The 17625-nt window shown below is 33.5% G+C and overlaps 2 protein-coding genes across 2 annotated transcripts; one reads left to right on the top strand and one right to left on the bottom strand.

Annotated features, from left to right (window-relative positions):
* The first annotated feature begins 8130 nt into the window (after nucleotides 1-8130).
* On the top strand, nucleotides 8131-10726 carry LOC110641264 (nicotinamidase 1). Its single transcript, XM_058154366.1, has 5 exons — nucleotides 8131-8445; nucleotides 8530-8713; nucleotides 8798-8931; nucleotides 9040-9225; nucleotides 10462-10726. The coding sequence occupies exons 1-5, from the start codon at nucleotides 8206-8208 to the stop codon at nucleotides 10558-10560; spliced, it is 843 nt and encodes a 280-aa protein (XP_058010349.1). The 5' UTR covers nucleotides 8131-8205; the 3' UTR covers nucleotides 10561-10726.
* Nucleotides 10727-11187: 461 nt separating this feature from the next.
* On the bottom strand, nucleotides 11188-16848 carry LOC110641265 (protein NETWORKED 2D-like). The gene is made up of 2 exons (XM_058154365.1): nucleotides 16329-16848; nucleotides 11188-15231 (listed from the first exon to the last, which is right to left on the bottom strand). The coding sequence occupies exons 1-2, from the start codon at nucleotides 16420-16422 to the stop codon at nucleotides 11366-11368; spliced, it is 3960 nt and encodes a 1319-aa protein (XP_058010348.1). The 5' UTR covers nucleotides 16423-16848; the 3' UTR covers nucleotides 11188-11365.
* Nucleotides 16849-17625: the final 777 nt, after the last annotated feature.

Raw genomic sequence — 17625 nt, 5'->3', positions numbered from 1 at the left:
AAGTAAAACTTTCTGATTTAGCCTTAAGGTTAACCTTGCCATTGTGCCAATACTCTCCCTCATCTTTATACTTCGTGAAAAATGATCGAAGACATTGCTAATTCTCTCTCTTTATGTTTGTTCTAATTTTCATAATCGGTTATGCATGTAAACTAGCAAGAACTTCTAATATCAAGTGAATTATAATAGAAATTTTTTACAGAAAATAAGGATAAATTGAAACTAAGGATAAATTGACTGATGTTTCATTTGAAAGGTTAATTAGGTTAAGCTCATTAACTTTGGTTAAGGTAAAAGTCTATAATATATAGAGATGGCAGTTTTTTTACCTAACTTGAGGTGACTTGTAATCCGCTTAAACTTTCACTCAAACCAAAATGATTTGTAAAATTGAGGGTCAACTTGATGACCTATATGTTTCAGTCCCAAATTGTTCTATTTGGATTTGATCTGATCAATCCAAAAAATTAAATCAATAGAATTATTTTCTTGGAGAAAATTAACATTTTGATTCAAATGACCTGCAATTTTTCTAATTGAATCGAATCTTGCTCGAAATCTTTTGTGTAGTGATATAACCCAGCCAAAACTAAGTCAAATAAAACCAACATGGCAATCAAAAAGCTAACATGGCAGTCAAAAAGTCAAGAAAGACAACACGGTAAATAGGCCTTTACAAATAAAGCAACCCGAGTATCCAAAGATAAGATTTGGTTAAGACAGAGCATGATAAAACTTGGTCAAACACAAACCGAACATCAATTCTCAACGAAGATGACCAAGCAACAGCAATGACAACATGCTCGGCTAACATACCCTAGCAACAATCATATAGGCGCTAATATGGAAAAGTCAATTCTAAAGACAGATTTGTTCAAATGAATCACGGATGGGAGCCGAAACTACTGAGATTCACGTCACTAAATTCAAAACTCTCTAAAGCCTATTGACTATAAATATCAAAGACAAGGATTAGATTAGGTACGGTTTCTTTGCATTACTGAAACTCTGTCAAATTCCTACCTCTTCATATCCTCTAAAAACCAATATGTAACTTGAGCGTCGAAGTGGTTGGCAATTAGGCCACTGACGTCACTTTCTTTTTATCTTACATTCTAACTTGGCATTAGAACTAGTTAAAAGAACTCACGGCAATACCAAAAACCATAAAAATTTGGGTTGAATTAGTACGGCTTCATCGGTTTCATTAGTTTGGATAGTTGATACACACCCCTACCTATTCGCATGCTCTAAATGAGGAACTGAAGAGCGCTACCCTTAAAAACAGCTTTGTTCATGCAAATGATCACTCCAACAAAAAAGATGTAATTTTCTCATCTTGCAAGTAGAAATATTTTGCCATACCTATTATATAGCATGCCTTGGTGCATAGGAGATGCTTTGTCTTCTAGAGGTCATCTAGCTTGTGAAAATTTTGCAATCTTCCAGTTATTTCAAGTTCTATGCAAAATTTTAGTTTTGATGAATCCCATCATTCAAAATGTAGGGCCATGTAACCATAAGTTTTAAGCTTGCTTGGTTCTTGTTGAAAGCCATATGTGTGCATTTATGTTAACAAGCATATGCAATAGTCACTTTTTCTACCTCTGAGATTTTCCTTGTAATATTTTAATTTTATCAAATTATGTGATGCATGAAATTAAGTCAATGCAAGGGACTTCAAATGCTGGGGAAGACATGGATGAAGAATTCACTCCTGTGGATGTTGATTGTAAGTTGGTGAAGAGCCTTCTTAATTCCTTTTCTTCCCAACAAGGACAAGCTAGTCCTGAGTCCAATCTACTTGGGCAATATTTTGTTTGTTTACGAGCTTCACATGATGTAAATAGCGGCTGTATCTATTGGGTATTTCATTGTAGTTCTAAGTATGATTTGGGTAATTGATGTGCTTATGGATTCATGAATATTCATTATGTTAGCCATTCTAGAAAGTGAGTGATGGCTACAGATTCTCTCCCTAATCTCAAACTTAATTGAGCAGTTGCTCGTCACATTTTGGCCATAGATTAGATATGACTCTCACCTGGTCTTATTCAGTGGTAATTTTTATACTTCATCTTTAAAATTTATCTCGTATTTAACTTATGTTCTTTACCTTCAATTTATTACTAAAAATCCATAAACTTTAATTTTATTTTAAAAAAATCCCTCTAACTTGCAACAACAAGTTTTCAGATCAAAAAGTTAATCTATGATGTTTACAAATATAGTTTCAACACTTTTCAATGATGGATAAATCCTCATCTTTTACAGAAAATAAATTATTATGATGGCATTAATATTTTTGTAATAGATTCAGATGATGGTTGAAATAGCCAATAATTTTTTTAAGTGTGAGAGAAAATGAAGTAAAAAAAAGTAATTTCATTGTTTTTTTTAATTTGAAAATTTACTGTAGCATGTTAGAAAAATTTTTGTAAAATAAAATTAAAATTTAGATATTTTTTTAGTAATAAATTAAAAATAAAGAATAGAAATAAAACATGGAACAAAATTCAAAGATGAGTCATTATTTTCCTTTTATTGTAATGTTGATATAAACTGAAAGGAATATAAAAGCATGTTTAACATTGTTGTTAAAACTACTATTTAGAAAGATATGATAATTAGAGGGTATTAAGAAATAATTTAAAATTAAATTTAATAAGTTTGAGTCATAAAAATATTAAAATAATAAAATATTTTTTAAATTATTTTTAAACAGTATTTAAAATGGTTAAAAAAGTAGTTTTAAATTTCCAAATGCAATAAATCTCTAAATACAATACTAATACTAAACAGGCAGTAAGTGTGTGTTATTGGGCAAGGAGAATGCATACTCTTGTCATGTACGATATAATAATAGTTTTTTAAGGGACTTGTTCTCTAGTTGGAATGATCATTGTGTCACGCCGGTAATGTCTCTCAGCCCTAACACCCCAACGTGCGGCACTTGGTTTTCCCAAGTCAGCCTCCTCTTGTCCCTTGATCACACGGCAACAAAATCACTTGCTTGAAACAATGGTCGAAACACTAAGCCCCCTGATGGCCGATTATACAAGGCAATAAAATAAACATAAACATTGGAGAAGAAGAAGAATGATGCAAAGGAAACTTGTATTGCTATTGAAGTGGCTGTGCAATTACAAGGAATTTTCTCTACAACTCACTCTTGTGTGTATGAACTCTCATATACAGAAAAATGGGGCTAAGTCCCCTATTTATACAAATGAATTCTGCCCAAGGAGACCCTATTGTGTGGCTGGATTTAAACTATTTCAAATACATCAAATAAAATATTCAATGGGAGGGAAAATGACTTGATGGACAAGGGAAGCAAGCAGCTCCTGCCACCTCACTCCAAGCCATTGCATTTGGGCGGCAAATGGAGTAGTTCTGGCGCCTTGGTGCTGGGTTCCCCTTGCTAGCCCATGCGGCCCACCTGGTGGGCTGAAGCTCCCATCTTCCTTGGCCCGTGCTGCATGGTTTTTGCTCCTCCCATGCACGTAATTCCCTTGCCAAAGCTGCCAGCTTTCATACATTTGTCCATGGTTGATTCGGCCAGCTTACTTCGCACCCCATTCATGCAGCCACACGCCTATGGCTTCCCTCAGTTGAGCAGCTCTTCTTACGGAAATTTGTTGGACATATTGGGAGCAATTCTTGGAGGGTAACAATTGGGCAGGGGTAGGAGAGTAAGATCCATGGACTTGAAATCTAGCCAGTCATGGGATAGTGATCTAGGGAGCAAGCACAAACTAGCAACTAGAGATTTTTTTTGAAAATTTAAAGAAATTTATAATTTATATTTGAAAAACACATAAGTTTTTAAACTATAATTTTTAGAGTCTAAAAATTTTAATTTTTAATTCGTTAAATTAGTGAGTTAAAAAGATTTTTTTTAATTGTTAAATACTTTTAATTTTTTTTTCCTTTTGGAACAAAAAATATAGATTATAAAAATTTTATTTAAAAAATTTAAATTAAAAAATTATTATTCAGTCATTTTATTTTTAAAAAATTACTATTATATAGATAATAATTCAAACTTAAAAAATAAAAAGATTATATGGCTGTATTTTTTCTAAATTACGAGAATTAAAATAAATTTAAATTAATATTTAAAATAATAAAAAATTAAAAAATAGATAAAATAAAAATATAAAAATTAACTAATATATTTTTAAAAAAAATTAAATAATTAATTTTCTTAAAATAAACAAATTAAATAACAAGTTTTTCAAAATTTTATTTTACCTTCCTCCTTCTAGACATGGAATAACTTAGTTGTGGAGGCATAGAAACTGGTAAGCTGCACCCATCATTTTTTAATTGAAGATTTATTTCATTTTCGTCCGTTATAATAAAATTCTTTAATTTTAAATTATTTTCATAAAAATCCAACATGCTATTGCAGATTAAAAAAAATTAAATTACTTTTTTATCATTTCTTATCACCTATCTTATTTTTTTCTCCTTTGAAACCTGGAAAGGAATATTATTAAGTTTGATTGGAGACTAACTCAGCAAAGCAAAGGGACTGAGTGAATGAGTCTGTGATTTAATCAGTGGATTAATGGTTTGTCCCATGAATTATTAAAAATTAATTAAATATATATAAATTAATTAAATACATATAACACCTAGTAATATAAATAAACAAATATAATTAATCAAATTTTAGTTATTTAAAATAAAACTTTTAACATTTATTAAATTACATTTAATAAAGTTTAAATAGTATTTTTAAATTTTATATAAAAATATTCAAATAATATAATGCATAAAAATTTCTATAAATGTATAATTTTCTTTTTAGTATTTATGAAATATTAAGTATATATTAAAAAAAATAAATATATTGAAATGAAAAGAGCACAACTACCAAGTTAGGTCAATTGAATTTAATTTTAAAAGCTTTTTATGAGATTTTGAGTTCAATTTTCTATATTAACACTAAAAAAAGATTTTATTGAATAATTAAAACAGTCATATCAACCAGGTAATACCGATTCACGAGTTCAATTGTCGAATCAACCAGATCATGTCGGTCGCTTCTTTATTTAATTCAATTATACACTTAGATTAATTTGAGAGTTAGTTCACTAGTTCAACTAACTAATTCGATCCGAATTTAATAATTATGTTAGAAAGTACCGTATTCAAAACAAAAAAAAACAATACTAGGATCAGTGAAATTTTGAAAAATACACAAAGCTTCATTAAAGTGTATAGCAGTACATTTTTTTTTTACTTGCACAAAGCATTACACGGCCCTTGCAACATTCAGAGAGCAAATATTAACAATCAAAATTGGAACATCCACTAGCCAATTACTCAATAATTCATTCCCGAAGTAAAGTTTTGCAAGATGATGCGCTGCTTCATTTTCATATTCATTAGGGCACTAGGAACTGTACTATGTGAAACCAATTAATCAGAGGTGATAGCAAACTCCTGGATTTGAGACCCAAGTAATATTGCTCCACTGCAAGCTTTGAGGGCTAGGGCAATGACAACTTCATTAATGCTATAAGATGGCAACTTCATCAATGCTAATAACTTAGGATTCAAATGGTGTCTAAAATGGTGACATGTGGCTGAGATAGTTTAAGGTAATTCGGGTGCTATAGTATCTTTCAAGGATCATACAACTACTTATTCATGGTATCATGCTACCACGACTACCTATAAGAAGTTCTACGGAGAGTAATTCTAATGGGGTCATGGTATAGGCTAGGAAAACCTTCAATCATGGGAGGATTCTTATTTATAGAACAAATACGCTAATGTTTATCTGACACATATAAAGTTATTATAAGTGGATTGTCTTAATCACTGAAATCTATTTGAGGAGTCCAATCATAGTAATAATAGTCCTAACGCATCTGTGTTGAAAGTGAAAGGTGGCAACCAGTTAGATTGATGTAATAATCGACTCATCCAACTGATTGGTTTAGGAAAAGCCGATTTATCAATCTACATGTTAAGGACACTCCAACTTAAACTGCTCAAAAGGAAAAATAAATCTATATCAGAGTAATATCTAAACCATATTCCCTCAATCCATAAGTGGGACACTTAATGAATCTGATGGCCTTGCTATAGGGTTTTGTCTTTTATATTTGTATCTCTCTGTAGCACCAAGCACTCTGTCTTTAAGGACATTCACTGAGCTTGTCCTTTAGGTGTCAATGACTGTTATCAATATGACTCCCTAGGAAATAAACTAATGAGTTCCACCATTTTCATCATGTGGCCTATATGACTATTTTCAATGTTGATGTTAATTGTCTGACCTCTTTTAGTAGAGGGCTAGCGGTAGGATTGTTCTTGGTGTAATTATACTATGGAGTGGGATTTTCATACTGTTGCGACCAAAAGATATCCGACTTCTTCCAAGTACAAACATGCCCTTTATTCAATGGCTTGTTTGCTCATACTCTGGGGTCGGCATGGCTCCTTTACAGGTGTACACATGTCTTATCATTTAAGGTCTTATACATTTTATGCTGTATTAGGGACTGGAGGTGAAGTCTGGCCTAGGGCTATCATATTATAGATTGGGTTTAAGGTTTAGGTTGGGCCAAGGATACCTGACCTTTTTTTATTGCATACACTCGTGCTACGACCTCATCTGTCAGTATTTTGGAGTGTGGATGGCCACTTTATGAGGACACACGCGCTTCTCATCCATGAATCCTAATATCATAAGAATTTTTGACTTCATATATATATATATATGGATGGTGGATGGTACACGTGTTCTTCATCCAGAGACCTGTTCATTTATAATGTATCAAATACTGTTATGGAAGCGTAGCCGAAAATGATTCTTGAATATTGTAAGTGCTTGAAGTGGGGAGATGGTACACGTGTTCTTCATCCAGAGACCTGTTCATTTATAATGTATCAAATACTGTTATGGAAGCCTAGCCGAAGATGATTCTTGAATATTTTAAGTGCTTGAAGTGGGGAGTTTTTGTGTATGTAATCAAAGCATGGACATGTGAATGAAGACAACATTTGGTCGAAGATTTTTGTCAAACAATTAGCGTGCATGGTTATATGTATGGATGTTTTTCTAAAAATAAAACCATTGCTTAGCGACTCTATGGAGAGGTTTGCAATGTCATTGGCGGGTAATTAAGCATTTATAAATTTAATGAGAAGAAATCTACCTGGTCTGTCCTAAAGGTGAGCATTCAGTTCAAATCAAACTGAATCGAAATGAATCAAATTAAATCATGAAAATCGAATTGTAAATTTTAGAAACTGAACTGAATCGAAATGGATGAAAAATCAAATTGAATTGAACTGCTATATTTTGGTTCGATTCGGTTCAAACCTATCGATTTTGATTTTTGATTAATTTTTTAATTTAGACTTGATTTTTAAGTTGTTTGATATGATTTTGATCTTGATTTGAACCTAATAACTATTAATCAATGAAATTAAACAATTTATATATATAAAATTACATATAATTCATAAATTTTTCATAAAAATAAATCAAATCAAAAATTAATAAAATTATTCGATTCGGTTCGGTTTAAATGATTTTTTTCTAAAATCGAATCGAATCAAACCAAAATAATAAAAATTTTTATAATACAAAATTAAATCAAACCGAATTATTTTAAAAATCAAAACGAATTATCGAATTAAGACTGTTCAATTTAATTTATTCAGTTTAAACCAAATAATGCTTATCTCTAGTCTGTCCTACTTAGCTGACTCTATGGAGCTGTTAGATATTTAATCTAAAATTCTGAAATTTGGTTGAAATTGAATGTTAAATTTGAATTTTGAAATTGGGAGCGATATTAGATGTTTGAGCTAAATCTTGGGATTGGTAGATAATTTCAAATTAATCAAATTTTGATTAATAATAATTAATAATTTTATTTATATAATAACTAATAATTTTATTAAATAAAAAAATACATAATTAATAATAATTAAGGGATTTTAATAAATTTAGGGATGGTTAGTCCAATTCAAAAACAAAAGGCAAACGCTAACAAAATTCTTGTCTTGATTCCTACTTTGTTTTCTAACTACGAAAGTCCAAGGGTTTATATTATTTCAAAATCTCTCTGTTTCACTTCTGTCATGTAATCCTCTCCACCGAAAATTAATTAAAAAAAAAAAAAAAAGAAATTTGAAAGGCAGAGGAGCCAATTGGAGCTCTTCTATTGACGAATGCACGCTGGCGCAGAGTCTTCTCTATATAAATACATAAAGAAATATCTTCTCACCTGCACATCAATTCTTGCTAGGAGGAAGAAGAAGAAGAAGAAGATGGTGTCCAACTCGATTGATTTGTTGAAGCAAGAGCTTCCTGTCCAACAAGATTCTTTGCTTCTCAACGGCGATGTTAAGACTGGGCTTGTTCTTGTCGATGTTGTTAATGGTTTCTGTACTGTCGGCGCTGGCAATTTGGTATTCTTTGTTTTTTTTTTTTTTTTTTTAATTTTATGTGGAGTATTTGGTGCAGAGATCTTAATTTTTTGTTGGGTCCTACAGGCACCAAAACAGCCTGACAAGCAAATTTCTACGATGGTTGAGGAGTCTGTGAGGCTTGCCCGAGCTTTCTGTGACAATAAATGGCCAGTTTTCGGTTTTATTGATTCTCATCATCCTGACATTCCCGAGCACCCTTACCCTCCTCACTGTATTGCTGGAACTGATGAGGCAAGACTTGTTCCAGGTACTTGCTGTGCTTTTGTACTGGCTTCAATGGTTTCTTCTTCTACTCTTATGCTTGATTTGTTTTGGTTTTTGTGATCTGCAGAACTCCAGTGGTTGGAGAATGAAGCTAATGCCACCCTAAGGTGCAAGGATTGCATTGATGGGTTCCTGGGTTGCATTGAGAAAGATGGCTCCAATGTATTTGTAGATTGGATAAAGAATAATCAGATTAAAATTGTAAGTATTTTCTGTTAAAATGTCAAGAGACTGCAGTTAATTAAGAAATGTTAAGTAAAGGTTCTTCTTCCTTGTCTAAAATGTGGAGTATATTATCTGTTATTGAAGATACTGGTAGTAGGGATATGCACGGATATATGCGTGCTGGATTTCGTTTGTTCAGCACTATCTGCCAGAAATAGGGGCTTTCTTGCTCCTCTAGAGGACGTGATTGTGTTCTCTCAAGCTTGTGCAACCTTTGACCTGCCACTTCATGTTGCCAGAGCTGCCAAAGATGTTATAGCACATCCACAGGTAATATGAATCATTCAATCACAAATTTGCTTATGCTTGCGCAATTTTTCACTATTTCGATCAAGATTTATATACTAGAGATTGGGAATGATCAATAAATTGTATGCATTGAACACGTATTAGAGGTCACAGCAAACGAGATGAGGAAGCAAATCTTATTAAATTTAGCTGCCTTTCGTTAGAAATTAAATTATTATTATTATTATTATTTTGGTATTCCAGAAAAGGGAAAAGTTAATCTTTGGTTAGAAAACGAAGAGCAATATAAAAGACATAAGTTTTTTTTTTTTTTTTCCTGAAGAGCAAAATTTAATTTTTGTTGTAATGGACTTTTTCCTTTTCTCATATCCAGCAGAATTCATATATTCATTAAGTATAATTTGTCCTTGTTGCATTTACTTTTTTAGCAAAATAAAATTTTAGAATTACTTTTGAAGGAGGCATAGGTGAAAAACAAAACATTCAATATGATGCTACATGGGATCAAACCATTAACTTTGATAAGGAAAGGTATCTATTGAAAGAGACAAATTTCGTATATCTATCTATAGTTATCATGATTCATGCCTTCATTGATTGGTTTTATGGTGGTCGCTTTTTCCTTATATTTTTCCCATCCCTGCTCTATCGGTTCTTTAGAATGCAAGTCTAGAGTGTTGAACCCATGCCTCAGGCTAAGATTTTCTTAGTTGTACCGACCAGCCTATTTGTTGTTGTTTATAACTACCTGAGAGGCTTATCTATCTGGTACTATTTAGAGATGCTTTCTGCAACTCTTTTTAGATTGCACAGATTTAAGGCTGAACACAGAGAATGGAATTGAAGACGCTAGTATATGTGAAGCAGTTTTGTAAATTGATGGCCTTAGATTGCTCATCAAAGTAAACAGGGCAGTGCCTAGAGAATGAGAAGTGGGATGCAATCATGCATAGATTGGTGAATTGCTTTAAGAGGGCTTTGTAGTCAATGTTTTGAATCGGAAAGGCTTTCACATTTGTTTGCTACTTTCATCATTCATAATTGGAGGTTTATTTTAAAAAAAAAAAAAATTTTTGCTTTTCCTTTAGTAGTAATATCTACAGTTCTCCCAACTTTTTTCACATCTGGATTTAAAACAATGCTGATTTGTTTTTGAGGGCCAGCATCAGCTGCCAAAGACACACACACACACAGAGGAACGCCAGAGACATTTGTCCCTAACATTTTATTTTTTTTATTATTATTTTCTTGTGGCAGGAGCTGATGCATCACATAGGCCTGTACATGGCCAAGGGAAGGGGAGCCAAGGTAGTCTCAGAGGTGTCTTTTGGTGCACTGCAATGTCCGTCATCTTAGCCCATCCATCACAGCCGGCATTGAGGCTTTTTTGTATGTGGGAAGATATGATGCTATAAATAGTTTCTCTTTAAAAGTTGGTTATATTCAAGTGTATTCTGAGCAATTAGGTACTCAATTATATCTTGTAGATGAGAAGGTACTCAATTAAAATATATTTTCATAATATTGTTGTGGAAAATGCTTTGTTTACAAATATTTTGTAATGCATGTGTCATCCTATGTAATATTGAACTAATTATTGACATGATAATGCCTTACAGGATTTGAAAAAAAAAAAAAGAAAAGCTCTGTTTGCATGTATAGCATTATTCTTGATAAAATACCATTTTGCAGGAGAAAAGCAACAAAGCACTGCAAACGGTTTGTATCAGCAACATTACTTGAGTGGAATTAAACTTTTTTGATGTGATTCTCTGTAGTGATTACTGATATTCTTAAAAATTTCATTGTGTAGCAGTAGTTCGTTCTTTGATGAGTTCAATTGTATTTCACTTAGGACAGTTTATTTGCCTAGAAAAGGTCAGCAAAACAGGTGAAGAAGCCTTATATGTAATATCAAGAACTCAAAATGAGATTTCACCACAGGGATCTTAATAAATAAAATCAAATAATGCCAATTGAAAATGCTGAAAAATTCCTGCTGTTTTCATTAAATATAAACATCTATATTACAAGGAAAACATGCCCTGTCAAAATCAAGGCGAAGCTACAGCTTCTTAAAAATAACAATGAAAAAGGAAGAGAGAGAAATTAAAAAAAAAATACTAAAGCAGTAAACCATTAAAAACAATCAATTTAGACATTAAATCCCTGCCTTCAAACCATTGTATTTCCTTTGCAGTACAGGGTGCACGCAGGAGAAGATTGAATGCTTTTGCTTTTTTGGTTTGTTACCAAAGATAAATGACCGCAAAGGAACTCGAGATCTGCTGTCGGAGTGTTCCAGTTGGATATTTTGGCGATTCTTTGATCCAGCAAGCTTGAATTCCTCATTCAACTTTGCTAGAGCTCTTTCAACTTCCAGCTGGAGTGTCGTAACATGATCTAAGCCAGCCTGCAATTCATCTGCAACCTTGTTATTCTCTTGTTTCATGTTCAAAATCTCACCTTGGAACTTAGCAGCTTGGTAGCTTGTAAACTTGAAGTCATCATCTTCAGCACTCTCCTTCAAAGCAGCAGTTATTTCTTCTTGAATTTCACACAAGGATGAGAATCTGCTCTTCAGTTCATCTTTCAGTAGCATACTTTTTTCTAACCAGACCGCTAATTCAGTGTGAATCTCTCTAAGGTGCTTGTACAGCGGTTTTGCATCTGATTTCAGAGAAAACTTTGCATTAGTGCTACCATCTTGCTGCTTCTTTTTCTCCTCAAGTTTCAACAACTCAGACTGCAAATCTTTGATTTCAGTCTCAAATTTCTGAATTTGATATAATGTAGAACTGAATCTTAACCAGAAATCTAAGTTCTCCTCTAACAGTTCATCGATGCTCATCCGGAATTTGTTTTCAATTGGTGAGATTTCTGGCTCTTCCATTGTTATCAGCTTGACATCATATATTACATCTCTCTCTATTTTTTGCAATTCTGCCTCTGTCAAGGTTGATTTATCAGATTCATTTTCACCCAAGCCTGTTTGGAGAAGGCTCAGTTTCTGACGCAAGATATTAATCTGTTCATCCTTCTTTGCATTAGCACTCCTCAGTTCTTTTAACTGCACCATTGTATCAAAGAGGTCATCCCCATTTTTGGTTTCTGCTTCACCAAGCTTCTTCTTGAGTTCTTTATAGTTCCGAAGAATTGTAGTATACTCACTCAACATAGTTTTTTCTCTATTTTCCATACCATTCATGAACAAATACTTCCAGTCTGGCTCATCATCTTGCTCTGTTGCCTGCTTCTGTGTTTCTACAACAAGGAGATTGTCCACAGCCTTGGGTGAATCTTGCTTTTCAAATTTCTCCTCCTTTTTCATGTCATAAGATTTCTCCTGAGAATCATCAGGTTCATTACTTGTCTGTGGTAGACTTGCATCGTCTCCATGATTTCTGTTAGAGGTGCTGAGATGTTCTTTTATCTCTTCCTTTTCCTTTTTCTCATCTGTAGCCTTTTCTTTCTGTGAAGAAACTGAAACCTCGACCTCCCCATCAAGACTGCCATCAGGACTTAGTGCACTTCCTCGTCCTCTGGATTCTTCATGTGTTCTACCTGAATCCTCGAGATCCTCAGGATTAAGTTTTTCATCTTGTCCTTTCAACTCAGCCTGAGAATTGACTTCGGCATAAAATTCCTTCTCTTTCTGCAAAGATTCTGAAACCTTGAGCCCTTCTGTAAGTTTTTCTTCTCGCTCTTTCAACTCTGCCAGTGAATTGACTTCAGAAGAAAATTTCTTCTCTTTCTGCATAGAGGCTGGAACCTTGAGTTCCTCCTGTGGCTCCACATTCTGTGATTCATTAGGACTGTCATCAAGATTCAGTGCAGCTTCTTGCCTTCTAAGACTTTTTTGTGGTTTATTTGAAACCTTCTGCTCCTCTTCTGAGTTCAATTTCTGTGGTTCATGGAGGTCATCATTAGCATTCAGTACATCTTCTTGTCTTTTGACCTCTCCATGTGATTCATTAGGACTGTCATCAAGATTCAGAGCAGCTTCTTGTCTTCTGAGACTTTTTTGTGGTTTGCTTGAAACCTTCTGCTCCTCTTCCGAGTTCAATGTCTGTGTTTCAAGGAGATCATCATTAGCATTCAGTGCACCTTCTTGTCTTTTGACCTCTCCATGTGATTCATTAGGACTGTCATCAAGATTCAGAGCAGCTTCTTGTCTTCTGAGACTTTTTTGTGGTTTACTTGAAACCTTCTGCTCCTCTTCTGAGTTCAATTTCTGTGATTCATGGAGGTCATCATTAGCATTCAGTGCACTTTCTTGTCTTTTGATCTCTTCATTTGATTCATTAATATTGTCATCAAGATTCAGTGCAGCTTCTTGTCTTCTGAGACTTTTTTGTGGTCTACTTGAAACCTTGTGCTCCTCTTCTGAGTTCATTTTTTGTGGTTCATGGAGGTCATCTTTAGCATTCAGTGCACCTTCTTGTCTTTTGACCTCTTCTTGTTGTTTACCCAAAACCTCGCTTTCCTCTTCTGAGTTTATTTTCTGCAGTTCATGGAGGTCATCTTTAGCATTCAGTGCACCTTCTTGTCTTTTGACCTCTTCTTGTTGTTTATCCAAAACCTCGCTTTCCTCTTCTGAGTTTATTTTCTGCAGCTCATGAAGGCCATCATTAGAATTCAGAACACCTTCTTGTCTTTTGACCTCTTGTTGTAATTCAACTTCAACTAGAGATTTCCACTGTGTCTGGGGTGTGTCCTCGAGCTCATCATCTGGCTTCACATCATGCAGTTTCTCTGAGATATGATCAAGATTACAATGTGCTTCAGAAAAATGTGTTTGAAGACTGTTATTCTGGTCTTCAACATTTTTGTCTAATTCCTGAAGTCCAAGCAACTTTTCCTCCATTTCCATCAGCTTGTCTCTCAAATCATTTTTCCCATTGATTAGTGTTGCCTTATCATCCTCCAAGATTCCAATTTGTGCTTGAAGCTCATCTGTCTCTGCTCTCAATCTCTGTATGAGTGCTGCCTGTGATGAAACTGCAGCTTCTAAGCTAATCACCTTGTTCACAAGCTCGTCAATCTTCTCTGCAAGTTCTGTCACACTGAGAGATGCATTAGATTCCACCTCAAGGTGTTCCTTAATTTTTACACGTAACAGCTCCAAATCCTTTCTCTCTTGCGTGACACTGCTCGGTTCTTGGTCTGAGCTTTTCAACTCTCTGACTGAGTTCATAGACTTACCTTTGGCTTTTGGCTTTTCCTGATTGATCTCACCATGTAGAAACTCATCTTTGAGAGACTTCAACTTCTCCCGGGCATCACTGATCCGTTTGCTCTCAATTATTGCTTCTTCTGCAGATTTCTCTTGCTTCTCCTCCAACTGAGCCAATGTCTCCTGGCATGATTTCAAGGCTGCTGAAGCCATCAATTGTCGAGCCTCATCGTCTTCAATGACTATGCCTTCACCAAATTCATCTTGCAAACTACAAACCTTATCCTGCATTTCCCTGATTTTCTCATCAATTTCCCAATACTTTGCTAGCCCACCTTCATAAGAGCTCTTCACGAACTCTTTTTCAGTTTGTAAAGACAGAATTTCTTTCTGAAGCCTGTCAATCTCCTGAAGGCCCTTAGATTTGCTCAAACCAGATTTAGCAACCGTAGCAGAATTTGTTGTTTTCATTGACTTCTTGGATTGTAATTTCTTGGTAGCTGAGGTGAAGTTACCCTTTATGTCTTTGGGAATCTTTGGAACCTTTGGGATATTTGTTTTTGAGACTTCTGGATGCTTCTTTGGGAATCTAGATGCGGCATCATATTCCTCGTCTTCCATTGCAAATTGAACTTCTTCTGGGAAAACAGAAGCAATGGTATTGTTGGCATTTTGTAGCTCTGTTGATATGTGATCATACCTTTCAGCTAAGGCCCGGTATGCTCTGTAAGATTCTTCCACAAAATGTATCAGCTCTGGCCTCTTTTTGTAATACATTTCTGCCCTCCTGGCAAAGGAGTCTCCATCCTCTTCGATGAGTTTGAGCACAGTCTGGACCTTCTCTTCCATATCTGTGAATTCACATTTGCATTGTCAGTAGTTTTTATGGCATGCAAAATTAAAATTGAGTTTATGCCTGTCAAGACCAATTGATGGGTGAATGAATATATTTATCCTACTTACAGATATATATTTATTTATTTATTTAGTCTGTTGCAGTAATAGAAACAAACTTCTTATATTTCATTAATACAAGTAATACAGCTGAAGAAGACTGAATAAGATCCATCTCTGAAAATTGTTCCAAATTACACGAAAAATTCCAAAAACCTTTGTGTTTGCTTCTTGGTTTTGGAAGTGATAAATGTAATATTGAATTTGACCAGATATCCCTGTGAATGACAGATTTTAACAACCATGGACAGAAGATGTTAATAAGAAGTTCATTCAGTTTTTCTTCTCCTTTTTTATGCAGAGCCATTAGATTTAATTTGCAGAAGTTTGCTATTAACACTTAAAATTATGCTAAAATAAGTGCAGCCCAATGTTCCAGTAAGAGATCAATTAAGTTTGAAGACATTTTTACATATTTTCGAGCAAATGAAATTGAAGAAAACTGGTTCTTACCCATATTTAAAAAAAAAAAAAAAAAAAAAAAAAAAAAGAAGAAGTTAGATTTTGGGAAATTGAAACTCATCAATGTTTCATGTTTTCATTCAGATTGGCTTAACTTGGAATTCAATAAAAAACAAACTCTACTGTAATATAAAAAGAAGATTGCTTTTCTTTCAAAAAAAAAAAAAAAGAAGATTGCTTTTTGTCATTAGAATCAAGTTCCCCACAAATTAGATTTTATCATACACATGATTCTAGATGATAAAAATGTCTTCAATAAACCAGATGATCATAAACCTCCTTTTTCTGCAACTGTATTGTTTAAACTAGACGATCATATTTCAATCATATCATATAACAAGTTATAATTTTAATATCTTATAGAAATCCTAATCAATTCAGCCAAAACCCATTAGTCATTGAAATCCATTTGCAACATGAAATAATATTGGATGTAAATAATCATGAAATATCTAGGGATCTAGCCTGTCAAAACCTAGTTCTTGAAATCACAGGGGCAATAAACAAAGCAAGAAAGAAAGAAAAATGTTACCTTGAAGGTTTTGCTCCAGCCATTTTGATTGCTTAGTCCTGATGTGGCTTGCCCACCACCATGAATAAGCATTGCTGGCAGCTCTCTGCAACATCTTATTCTCTCTGATCTCTGTTACTCTATTATGTCAGAAACATGCAACTCTCTTCCTTTACACCAGAATACATGCAACCCTCAATTTCTTCTCTCTCTTTAACAACAAGGATACAAGACATGGAACCTACTACCCTTTGTCTCAAGAGAGAGAAAGAGAAAATTTTTAATAAAGAAAATAATATCTTTCAAATCGAAAGAAACACATAGACATTGACAAGAAACGTGCAAGAAAGGAAAGGAATGTGAAATAATGTGTAAGTGTAGGTTTTTAAGAGAGACTAATTATGGGATCATGGAGGAGAGCAATCTTCGCCTGGATTTATTGTTGAACCTTCCCTATAAACAAAAATCAACTTGGCCATGGATTTGCCTTTCCAGGGTGTAGAAGGCAGCTACTTTATCCTTTTTCCTTATTATTATTATTATTATTATTATTGCTTTATACACTTGCCTTTTTATTCTGAAAAAATCAACGATCAGTAATAATAATAGCTGAAGAAGAAACCTGTCAGTCTCTCTCACCGACCCTAGAGATCATCATCCATCCTAGGCCTGATTTTTGACAAAAGTTTGCTTCTTTCTTAATTTTTCTATTATGCGTGGCCATGCCAATAACTTGCATCTTTTCAATCATGGAAAAAATATAATTATCGCGCTGGTAATTCAGTATTGGAATATCTATTTTATAATATTAAAAAATAATTAATATATTTAAAAATATGAAAAGAATAAAACTAAATATAATGCTTTTTATGTCATTTTTGTAAGTGAGTGCTCCTAAATCTAATCCTTATCTTAATTACCCATCATGCTGATAAAACAAATTCTTTTAAGCAGGAGATTGGGGGTGAGGATTAAATTATTTTATATATATATATATATATACACATACCATTAATTTAATATTTTAATTAAATAAAAAATATTTTAATAAAAAATATTTTTTATATATAAATTATTTTCAAAAAAAAATTGAAATTAAATTTACTTAATTTAGGTCTATTAATGCAATATCCATTGTAAAAAAAAAAAATCCACTATTTTGTGGGGTATGTGCACCAAATAGAAAGAGTAATAAATGTCCAGACTTTCATAAGATGGACTGGACCAAATACATGGGCTCAGTACCCACTGCTATATATTTCAATTAATGATATTTTATATTTATGCGTACATAATTATTAAAAACATATGTATATAA

This window comes from Hevea brasiliensis, chromosome 10, assembly GCF_030052815.1.
Source record: "Hevea brasiliensis isolate MT/VB/25A 57/8 chromosome 10, ASM3005281v1, whole genome shotgun sequence".
In the NCBI taxonomy this organism is placed as follows: domain Eukaryota; kingdom Viridiplantae; phylum Streptophyta; class Magnoliopsida; order Malpighiales; family Euphorbiaceae; genus Hevea; species Hevea brasiliensis.
This window is presented reverse-complemented; position numbering and strand designations above follow the sequence as displayed.

What these genes read in the sequence shown, in the direction of transcription:
- LOC110641265 (XM_058154365.1), bottom strand. Translation starts at nt 16,422, where the DNA reads ATGTTGCAGAGAGCTGCCAGCAATGCTTATTCATGGTGGTGGGCAAGC. An exon ending in GCTGGAGCAAAACCTTCAAG is followed by an intron (nt 15,232 to 16,328) that starts GTAACATTTTTC and finishes GTGAATTCACAG; the next exon opens with ATATGGAAGAGAAGGTCCAG.
- LOC110641264 (XM_058154366.1), top strand. Translation starts at nt 8,206, where the DNA reads ATGCACGCTGGCGCAGAGTCTTCTCTATATAAATACATAAAGAAATAT. An exon ending in CTGTCGGCGCTGGCAATTTG is followed by an intron (nt 8,446 to 8,529) that starts GTATTCTTTGTT and finishes TGGGTCCTACAG; the next exon opens with GCACCAAAACAGCCTGACAA. An exon ending in TGAGGCAAGACTTGTTCCAG is followed by an intron (nt 8,714 to 8,797) that starts GTACTTGCTGTG and finishes TGTGATCTGCAG; the next exon opens with AACTCCAGTGGTTGGAGAAT.